Below are 11,447 nucleotides of genomic sequence, written 5' to 3' on the forward strand. Positions count from 1 at the left end.
ACCAAGACTCCTTATTCGTAAAGGAGGAATTGTAAAATCTGACTGGCCTCTAAATTAACAAAACCATAACAGGGAAATCCAAGGATAATGTAACAGTCGGAAAGATTCAGACTAGAAACTGACACTGAAATCAATCAATATGACCAGCTCTTTTAAATACTTTAACTTTTTAAACTTCGCTTGCCGTTGTTTCTTGTCATTTCTGCAGCCGATTTTAAGTTATTGACTGTACCATAAAAACCTAAAACCTAAAACGCTCAGATGATCTCGTTTAAACACTGTACAACAAAAATTAACAAGAAATGAGTATTAAGCCTTATCTTAAAGAGGAAAGTAGTAATACTCTAATCACTGAATTTACATCTGTTGATTTCGCTTCACTTCCTAATCTCCATGCAAACTCAAACACTGCACTTGAATCTCCCGTAAGCTAATATAGATTACAACAGCAGAAAAATCCATATAAAAAATTTAAACGATCAATCCTTCACAACATGAGACTTCCTGGAAGTATCAAAACAAATGGAACTGACAAATCTAAGACTGCGTGACACCACATGTTTATTTTCAAACTTCGAGTCCTCAATAAAAAAAAACAATTTTACTCTCTTTTACTGCGCTTTAGTACATATTGGAGCGGCTTAAACCTACATTTGACCATACCACTAAAGCACTGACAGAAATTTGGCATAAATTAATTTCTCTTTCACCGTTTCATTTCGTGAGAGAGATCAAAACGGATATTTGCATTGCAAGGAAATTGTTATCATTCAATGAACGATGATTCCCAGAGCCAGAAACTTAGCTTAGCAAAAAATAATATCTCGCAAAGACTGGTGCCAAGTATCAAGCGGCAAAACATAAAACAAACGCTTGCACGACCCGCCAAAATAATACAAAGCCACCCAAAAGTAAACATCCAGCGTCGCGCGGTCTCGTGCGCTTTTTATCAGTTGACTCAACGAAAATTAATTTAACGTTGCGCGAAATCCTTTAAGATCTGCCCTTGTCACTCTCCAACATGTAAAAATGAGCCTTAATTTATTCAGGAATGCTGACAAACTCTTTCAAAGGAAAAGACTCCAATAACTTCAAGGCCTTAACACCATTTGAAGCTAAGGCTAACAATTTGAAAAATATTAAACATTTGAGCTTCTGGCTGAAGTGATGTATAGTTCAAAACGACTGCAGTACCGTGACAACAACCAAAATAAAAATAAGATTACATTTGCCTCACGTCCTTTGAAATGTAAACGGCACGGAACAACAACAACACAGTTTGTTTATCCTAGGACTTACTTTCCAGCGACTGCATTTAGGACAATACATGTGTCATTGTTATACGTAATCGTAACGTTTTCCATTAACAGCAACATCTTTTCCACTTCACCATCAGTAAGATTCTTGCAGTCAGGGACCAGTTTTTCCAAAACATCGTTGAACACGGTAACGTGAACAGGACTGCCATCAGTAACCTCCATAACCACCGAAGCATAGCGACGAACGGGGCAGTCCACAGTTCTCATGGAATAGCCGCATCTGTCACATCGCACAACAGGGGTTCCCATTGCTTGAAGAATCTTTCTGGAACATTTTCTACATTGAAGATACGACTCTACTTTCTCAACACACTGAAAACTTCGGATCGTCAAGGTGCTTGAAGCAAATCCTCCTCGTATTTCTTCGTCCGTTGCCAGCGGGATTGCTGACAAACATTCATTCATCTCTTCCGCTCTGATAGTACTGCTCACCACTGTAGAGACTTTCTTCTTGCCCAACCACCGTCGAACTTGTACAGGAAATATAGTGTACACACGGCCAACTTCCACAGCGGAGATATGACCCTCCCATAAATCCAGCTCAATTTTACCCGTTTCGTCCGCAAACAAGGCGTTGGCAACTTTCAGCCCCCTGGATTTTGTCACTGTTGGCTCAGCTACACCAACTATTTTCCCGCGGATGGACATCAGGTCTCCCTCGTTGGAGTTGTCAGTGATTTCTCTTACCGCCATTCTCTGCTCCTCATCATTGCTCCCTACTTCCTCGAATTGAAACGAGTACTCTGTTGGTTGCGGTGAAGAAATTTTGGTCATATCATTGACGATGACTTTGGACCCATCCGACGTGTAAGTAAATCTCTGCAGCTTTACTGGCGTGCGCGACCGCTCACTATCAACCAAAAGCTTTCTCTTGGTCTTCGAGTATATCAGCTCGGGTAGCTGCGTATCACTTGAGGTCTGAAGAACCATTGTCGAATAATCCATAGTGTTCCGCTTATTCCTTCTGGACTCCGATACTTTGTGCACGTACGCTATTATGGCATCACGACATTCATCGCGCGCACTAGATGAACTCGCCATTGCATCATTACTTCTCTGTACGGAACCTTCGCCTTCCCCCATTTGCTTTCCACTGTTCGAGGTTTGTGCTGAACCTTCACCTTTCTGAGAAGTATTTGACGTTTCTTCTCTTCTGATCCAGTTCATCGCCGACGCAGGCTTAGCAGGTTTAAGTCTTCCACAGTCCTTGGTCTTCTTTCTTATACCGCTTTTGGAAGACATTCTTACAACATACCTTAAGCCTTATTGCGTCATATGAATTGCTGCTTGTGGCGAAGGTTTTGGCAACTTTCCACAACACCCTAAAGTCTAGTCCCCTCAACTTAGCTCCTAGGACCTCCCGTTCACGCCCCTATAGAAAGGGGCCTTTCATGTGCAAAACGTGGCTCCGAAAACACATAATTTGATTGGCTGGATTCTAGACTAACGTCTTAACTAATTTAACGCTGATTTTCTTCTCAAAAATTTCAGCTGCCTCACCTCTTACTAAAACCATTCGATCGCAGCAGCCGATTATTCTATTTACTCAGCACCCGCACCATCTATGTTATTTTTCTCTATAATTGAACGCAGTGTATTGGTGGTTTTAATATTTTATTGCAGAGATATGTTAGAAAAGATAACGATGCAAACAACCCAGCAATTCTTAACTTTTTTGTTGTTACCGAAAGAACCGTGTTAATTGCAGCGCATGCGTAGTAAGTAAAAAATTGGGATTGAATGAAAAATTGCTTTCTCGGAAATACGCCTATTTCTTGGTAACCACTCATTAGAATTTCACGAAATTTGGCGCGAAAATACTTAAGGAAATAAAAACAGGAGTATTGAGAAAAACTAAACTTTAACAAAGGAAATTCTAGATATTCCAGTGAACCTTCAACAAGGAATACTTGAACGTCTCTGTTAAATTATTAGCAAAATGGCATTAACATGTGATTATCGTTACAAGCTTGTTCATGCAAATTATGAGAGAATCTAATGACTCGATTTTCTATAAATAAACAAAACCAATTTTAAAGGCCTGTTTATATTTATTCATGTTGCCATGGCAACGGCACATACGTCAGCTTAACAATCTAAAAACTAACGTCTGTGTTGTTAACTTGCTTGATGCCATTTTTGGCGACCGAGGGATCAAGGGTTTTAGAGAAAAAGGAGAATGAAACGCAGGTATCAAAAACCGTTTTCAGCCACCTTAAGTATCAGCAAACACACATTCTGCCAGCATACACGATATACATTTATTCAGTACTGAGTTGGCAATGCATTACAGGGCAATTTCAAATATGGCTGCTTTTGGCTGTTTTGTGACCGGAGAGAGACTTTGTTGCCATGTTTTGACTCATATTTCTCCCGACAAAAGCGAAAAAAGACCAGATTAACAGTTGTTTTCACTTTAATTTATTGTGTGACAGATTTTATGACCGTTTCCATGAGAAACATCTCAGCCAGTTAGAATGACTGCGAGTCAGAAAAAACCTCAAATTTACTCAGTGGCATTGCCCCTGGACATGTCCACGATGACCGGCGATGGTCGCACAGACTTGTCAATGAAAATTTTTATTACTTTGTTTCTTTGCTACATTAGCGAACACTGTACTACTGCTCGTACTCTGAATATGACAATCAACCACAAAATTCCCTAAACCAGATAACATTAAACATAATCCAAAAAATCATATAAGTCATCTGTCAATTCACGAGTTTGCTTACAGAGCACTTTGATTTTCAGTGACATGATCCATTGAGTATTATATGATGTTGTGGTGGGATTTGTGGTTCTCCCAAACAGGATCACAGTTCCTTTGACTAACATTGATCCGTATGAACTGAAATACCCCTTGCCTGATGTGAGTGACTTGTACTTATCATTTAAATTTTCTTTCTGCAAATTGTCTTTTATTGTGCCTCAAGACATGTTTAAAATGATTATTTAAATTTAAATAACTCAGTAGTACTGAGTACAACAAGTGTACACATAAGTGAAGTTTTTAAAGGTTTTTGACAGTTGATTTTTCTTTCTCTTGTCACTCCAGGGCATCCTTTGCATTGGAGTCCTGGAAGCTAAATAGACTTAATCAAGAAAGACATTGTTACCATATCTAAAGGTTCTACCAAGATCCAAATGTCATTCTCAGAGGTATGTGTCAAAGCTTTGGAGATTACTGTATGAGCTAAAGACATGAAAGAGCCCTTACTGACCAGCAGTAATATGTATCCAAGTGTCTTTTGGTGCTTGTGTCACTGAAATTTTTTTACCTCAGTTTCATGGAAGGTGAATCATACTTAAAGTCTGAACTCCTCTGAAAATTCTACTTTTGTGTAAACTTTTTTGATTGTTTATTCTGAATTAAATAGAATCAGCAATCAGTGAGGCATAAATTTATTAATTATTATGTCATTTTTTGGATTTCTTATTTTCTTTGCCGCCATGAGGAGATAAATTCATTGGGACAAGATCATTGTTTCAGAACACCAATGAGTATCTTGCTGTATGTGCATCATAACTCATGATGATATTTCTTTCTGTTGCCAGTGGGAGCCAAGACATTCCACACAAAGACAAAGGACAACACAGGGAATCGGATATGGAATGAATATATGGAATATTTCATTTCTGATTGTTTATGTGAAGGCCTTTGCAGAAAACTCACATGGTCAGAAAATATAAATTGGTGTCCTTGATGAAGACTAAGTATCTGATGATGAATCTCTTGGAACATACAGTAAGTAATCATCCAAGTATGAATTAGTAGAAAGCAACTCATATCTCCAGATTTTACATGTATGTGACTGTTTTGATGTTGACAAATGATGTTTTATCTCCTTAGTGTTAAGGCTGACATTGGTACAGTTGTCCAAAAATGCAATGTTGAATTGGTAAGTTGCAAATCTTTCGCTTATTAAAGAGTTGTATGTCATATTCAATAACCAGTGTTAGGAACCTTTTTTAACACCGTGTGATTTGATATAGCATCTAGAGCAATTTTTAATTGATTGTTGAATTAAAGCAACCCAGGATTGCACTGGGTTTACTTGTTCTTATGGTCTGTGATTGGTCTTGAAAACATGTGCTACCCTCTGAGCCAAACGTATGCAAAGAGATAAAACTTATAGTGATTTGATCAGTGACACTTTCCTCTACTTTGGATACTTTACCTGTTTTTTCTTTCAACTGAGTTTACATTCACAGGTTCATTTTAATAATTCTCCCTGTCCTGATTGGCCATTGTGATGAATTATTGGTTTAAACACTCAGATTAAAACTCCTAGAAGTGATTACCATGTAACTTCTCTCTATAGTATCCATACATTATACAGCAAAGAGGTAATGAGAACACTCAAACTCATCAGGTACAATTTACAGTATTACCTTGATTGAAACCTAATTCTCATAATCAATTTACAAGGAAATGTGTAGTAGCCAGAGGGGAGAATTGATGATCAGATCTTGAGAGTTAAAGGGTTAAATTCACTCAGTTTATTCTAACCTGTAATTATGTAATTTTTGAATACAGTGGCTTCCACTAGAGAATGTGAAGAGTGGCCAGATCAACTTGAGATGCACATGGTTCACACTGACTGCCAAACCAGAGGATCTCTCACCAGTAAGTTCACAGTCAGCCTAACAAAAGGGTTGTTTTCATTTATGAGGACAAGTTGAATAGAAAAACCAAATCAGTGCAGTGCAGTCAAAGAATAGTAAATGGAAAGCAGAAGTTGTGGACCTGTACTTTTGAGAATGGGTGTGAGAGTTGGTTCCTTCTGTGTGTTTCAAGGCTCAGAAACAACTTTTCACCATTTTCTGTCTGTAATGTTCAGCACTTCTAACAACTTTGGCACACTTTGGAAGCACAGTAGTCAGTGGGAGAACTTATTTTTTTACTGACTGGCCATGCTCAAAAAAACAGGACCAGTTTAGCAAGAACTGCACCTTGGTCCTTTACATATGTAAGCAGGACCGACCATTTGTTTAGGCAGACCAAGAGGCAAAGATCTTGACTGTGTATTATTTGCTTGTTTATTAGTTTTGTTTTTTGTGTACAGCCTGACCAAGCCATTATTGGTGAGGAAATGTTAGCGACAGCAGCTCTTTTTGTTAAACTGGACTCAGCCAAGAATCTTCCGTAGAGTAAGTGTGTGATGTGGTCTCTTTTTTATTTGATAGAAAAGAAAATAAGAAAGCAAAATCTCTGCTTCTCAAAATACACTGCAAGACCACACAAAGTGTGAAAGGTCACTGTTGTTAAGTTTTAATGTAAATTATAATTTTTTTAGGTAACAAATGCTGCCTGTGGCACCACAAGTGCATTCTGCAAACTTACTGAAGGAAATATTACCTACCAGAGCAAGGCAGGTCACACTTTTGATTGATCATCCATAAGCTATTGTTTCCTGTGTATCATCACTGAATTGTCACAGATACAAGGTCCCAGGTTGGCACACTATGCTGTTGATCTACAGGATAAGGGAGTTTAGTTTCCAAAAAAACAACTATGCTTTGGTTTTGTTAACTCAGTTGATAAAACTAATGGTGGATGTTACCCATACCATTTACATGTCAGTGTTGGTGGTTGTCTTATTGAAGGAAACTCTTATTACTGTTGTTTCTTACTGTTACAAGTACATTTCTCTTGTGTTGGTGTAATGGAAACCACATATCATAGAGTACACAGTTGTTTTATGTAATTTGATCATTACCAGATCAAGCTTTCAGTAGTGATGCTGGGAACCACTATTTATAACCCCTGTCCAAATCTTTTCTTTTTAGCATTTGAAGACAAATGAGATTTCCCTAGTTTTTGTTTTGAATTTTGGCCTCATAGCTCAATTAGTGCTACTGCACTCAACCAGTATGTAGGAGGTGTTGCTGGCTTCTTTTCTGCAATTGCTTAAATTACAGTCCAACTGCAACGACCATTTTTTTGCCTGATTTTCATCTGCAGCTCAAATTAAATTAATTTTAAAAAAATTATGATTAGAATTGTTAATGGGAAAGGAGAAAGCCTTAAAACTTGCCTCTCAATGAGTGTCTCTGTACCTCAGTTGCTAGGAGTAGCCAACTAGTATCTTGAAGGCTATGCGGGTTTAAATTATTTCAAAGCCTGAATTTTTTCAGGTTTTTTTTCTGCAGTTTCTTATTAACAATAAATTACAGTCTACCTGTGAGGATTATTTCTTTGCTTGAATTTCATCTGAAATTTATTCCTTTCAAAATTATGACTTCTGAAATAACTGAACAACTAGTTAATGTCTCCATTTGCTAATAGGGATATAAACTGAGATCATTTCTCTCATGTAATTTTTGCTTTCTTTATAGCAACTGACACAATGTCAGTTGGTGAGAAATAGATTACTGACATGTATTTGGAACCAGCTGTAGAGGTTTGAAGTAGGTTTAACAACTCAGAGAAAAAGGTTATATCTTTGATTATTCCTTTTAAAATTGTGGAAATTCCTGAAATGGTCATGAGCATCAGACCTTGAATAACTCTCACTAAAATGGGGAAGAAAGAGTATAATCAGCTGTAGAAATAAATAATCAGATCTTGATCTCATATCTTACATGTACGTCATTTTTATCCCATAAAAGCGGACTCAGTACTCGTAAAAACGTAGAAGATGGATTCAAGCTGTTGTGTCCGAGGCGGCTCGTGTAAAGTTAACATGCCATCTTTCTTCACGTGTCCATTGACGAGAGTCGCCTAGAAAACTGATTCAAAATGGCCCTTTGAACGTTCCAGTTTCGTTTTATAACACGGAGGACTGCAGAATGCTGACCTCGCCTTTCAGTAAAAGACGAAGCCTGGCAAGCAGCGTGCTCTTGAGGCTCTGACTGCTCCACGTGATCGGCTGGGCCTGCAAAAACCACAACTGCAACGGCAACGGGAACATTACTAAACATAAGGTTTAATGAATAGAACAATGGCTTTGTCGGTGCGTTATAAATTTTTCTAAATTTCTCTGCGTCCTCTGCAAAACTACAACGTGAAATCACCAAACTCTGTGTTTTTTGGAGAACGTGACCGACGACGGCTAATTTTTTAATTTTCTATTTCTAATTTAACGCCCTGTTCCTTATTTAGTTTCAGATAGATTTGACAGTGAAAAACAAACTAAACGGCTTTAGAGTAACGCGAGATTCGTAGGTAAAATAAAGGTTCACTTTTTAACCGACGTTGTCCACGGCATCGCCGTCGTTTCTTAAACTCGCTATTGTTCATGTGTGGCATGCGATTTGAACAATAAATTAGCGAACTATGGCACAGGAAGCTAGTTTGTGGTGGTTTTTGTTATGGAATAGACACGTGTAAGTAGGTTGAGTGAGTCTGTGAGTTTTAGTCTTTCTAAGTGTGTCTTTCGGAATCAATCAATCAGTGTTCGTCAACAAAGTCAAAGTGTTTTTGAATAACATGTTATCTTCCAATATCCTCTGACTTATTTCGCCTCCAATTGTTCTAATAGTTCGTTATAGGTGCGCGGTGTGCGCTGCCTCCTAACCGTTATCCAGTTTCTTACACCGTTTCTTAACAGGATCTCAACTAAGAAATCCATCTCAGCCATTTGGATTCAAATCACACCTTCAAATCATCCCTTGTTCTGAATGCAGTATTTACGTCATGCTATAGAAATGCAGCCGATCGCTATGTATACCTTGGCGGCCGTTGCAAATACCGCGGTCGGTTGAACAGTGGTTTCTAGTAATGTTATCAGGAAGTCCTCACCGGTTCCAATTTCCCGCCGAAAACAAGATGCCCAGTGCGACGGTTCCCTAACTTCCTTTTCACTTTCTTTTTGTTTTTTGTTTTTGTTTGTTTGTTTGTTTTTGGGGGGTACGGCTACACGCAGATTAGGGTTTGTTATATCGAAAACCTCGATTTGACGAATTTGCGGAAAAACAACCAAAATGTTCGTCAAATCGAGGGATGGTTAAATTTTTTTTTCGGTGGTGTGACGTCGGGCATTTCGGGATCGGAACGATTACTGTAATAAACATTTGTGCGTTAATATCTACATGAAGCTACAGTACGCTGTACAGGACTGTACATAGCCACAGCACCTTGTTTTAAAAGCACGGAGGACAAATTTCAGTGGAAGTCACTGGCAAACAGAGAAACAAGGGTATTAAAGAGGTTATTCCTGCCTCTTACAAGTTTAACTACAAGAAGCCTTATTGTTACTAATAAGAGACAGAGAGGATAAAGCGGATCTGTAGATGTGTCAATAATGTCTGTCGGCATTCGTGGGATTTATGATAATCACAAATCTCGTTGTTTTGTCATTGCGTTACTGGCTATCTTAGAATTTTCTATTATACTGACGCAAATGTACGTAACGGCCATTAAGTAATAATATATACCATCCGACATACTTAGTGGCTTCAAGAAATTCTCGTATCTGTATACGAACGAAATTATTAACTGCGCCGTTACCTTACCGCCGTCGGCATTCATATTAGGGAGCTTAAGCAACCACGACGACGACGCCGGGTACGACGCCAAGTAAAAAATGAATTTATATTTTATGAGCGAAATTCACAGTTGTCTAGATCTGTTCGGTTCGTTAATGGCTCTAAAATCGTGCTCGAGCTAAATGTGCAATGGCGGCGTGTAATTCCAAATGGAAATACGAAATATTAGCCGTAGTCGTCCACGTTCCGTACAGGACGCAGAATTTGGTCATTTCACATTGTTGTTTTGCAGAGGATGGCAAAGAAATGTACAAAGATTTATAACGCACGTGCATAGCCATTGTTCTGCTCATTAAACCTTTTGTTGGATGACGTTCTCGTTGCCGTCGTCGTCGTGGTTTGCTTAAGCTCCCTAATGAGCTGTTAAATGTGACGTCCTATTGTTATAGAATTAAAGGATTTTGATTCTTGTTGGTCTGTTTTGCATTTGTCTTTTGTCACCTGTTGACATTTGTTCATTATATCGGGGTATATTATACGTTTGGGCTTTTGGATTGTTTTCGTTCTACAAGGATTTCCTTATATCGAGGTTCTTTCTTATACATTTTACTGTAACTTTGGTCGGGCTGAAGACTATCGTTCGTTTTATCGAGGACTTCGTTGTATCGAAGCTCGTTAAATCGAGGTTCCACTGCGCTTTAAGTTGCATCAGGCCTCGGAGACCAGTGGAATTCTGGTTGCATGGTTCTTCTGGCTCATACTAAATTTAACTGAGTGTAATTTTCAGGGGAGAGGGATATGTCTGATGGTATGAGCACATCCTCTCACTTTTACTTTACTTCCTTTTTTTTGAAGTGAAGTTGCAATTAATTTTTTCACAAAACAACCAAACTCCCACACAATAAATTATCTTGAAGACACTTTGTTTACATATATTGAAGTAGCTGAATTTTATCTTCCTTACACATAAAAATTAGAATAACAATGATACAGCAACTGTCCATTTTTTAATAATCTACTTTATAAGTATTGCTTGTTTACTGTGCAGGAATACCAGCTTCAGTTTTTGTTTCTTTGGTCTTGGAAATTTAATAGAATAAACCATTGAACTTTTTTTGCAGAAAGTAAATCAACAGAAAAGTAAAATAACATCGGCTTCGTTGACATCTTTCAATGGTTTCTCCCAAAGATAAGATTATGATGGAAAAGTACCTTTGTTATTCAAATTCTAACAAAACATATGGAAGTAAAAGATGATTGTTTAATTTTGTTTACTACAGTTTTGAATTTTTAATTCCAAGGATAACGGCCGCCTGATAGTATTAACAAACTTGGAGGATTAGTTAACAACAAACTGAACTGTTAAATCGTGAAAAATGAAAAATAGTTATATATCTGAGTTTTAATTAAGATTATGCTGAATGGAGATGTGCAATATATATCACAGCCACAGTAATTATTTACTGTGGCTACAAACTGATAACTGGGTTGAATTTTATTTTGAGTTCTTTGAAATGTTCACATGTTCAACTTTCTTAAAATTATTTTCTATGGCATCATGTAGGTATCTGACTATTTTAATCCTGGTCATATAGACTTAATTATTTAGCCCAAATAAGTAAATTTAAAAAGCGTTAGGGATGTATAAATTACCTCAAGTGAATTTAAAATGAGACAACCTCTACTTTTATTACTTG

At 37.8% G+C, this 11,447-nt stretch overlaps 1 protein-coding gene across 1 annotated transcript; it reads left to right on the forward strand.

Moving 5' to 3' along the window:
- The first annotated feature begins 5,150 nt into the window (after nt 1-5,150).
- On the forward strand, nt 5,151-8,611 carry LOC149050737 (uncharacterized). The gene is made up of 4 exons (XM_089193162.1): nt 5,151-5,219; nt 5,643-5,693; nt 5,858-5,947; nt 6,618-8,611. Exons 1-4 carry the CDS (start codon nt 5,151-5,153, stop codon nt 6,711-6,713), a joined length of 306 nt encoding a protein of 101 aa, XP_089049288.1. The 3' UTR covers nt 6,714-8,611.
- The last annotated feature ends 2,836 nt before the right edge of the window (nt 8,612-11,447 follow it).

Source organism: Pocillopora damicornis, chromosome 2 (assembly GCF_964200805.1).
Source record: "Pocillopora damicornis chromosome 2, jaPocDami1.2, whole genome shotgun sequence".
Lineage (NCBI taxonomy): Eukaryota > Metazoa > Cnidaria > Anthozoa > Scleractinia > Pocilloporidae > Pocillopora > Pocillopora damicornis.

Excerpts from the sequence above, each read along its gene's own strand:
- LOC149050737 (XM_089193162.1), top strand. The coding sequence starts at position 5,151 with ATGATGTTTTATCTCCTTAGTGTTAAGGCTGACATTGGTACAGTTGTC. Across the intron at positions 5,220-5,642 it reads AAAAATGCAATGTTGAATTG|TATCCATACATTATACAGCA; the intron begins GTAAGTTGCAAA and ends TTCTCTCTATAG. Across the intron at positions 5,694-5,857 it reads AGAACACTCAAACTCATCAG|TGGCTTCCACTAGAGAATGT; the intron begins GTACAATTTACA and ends TTTTGAATACAG.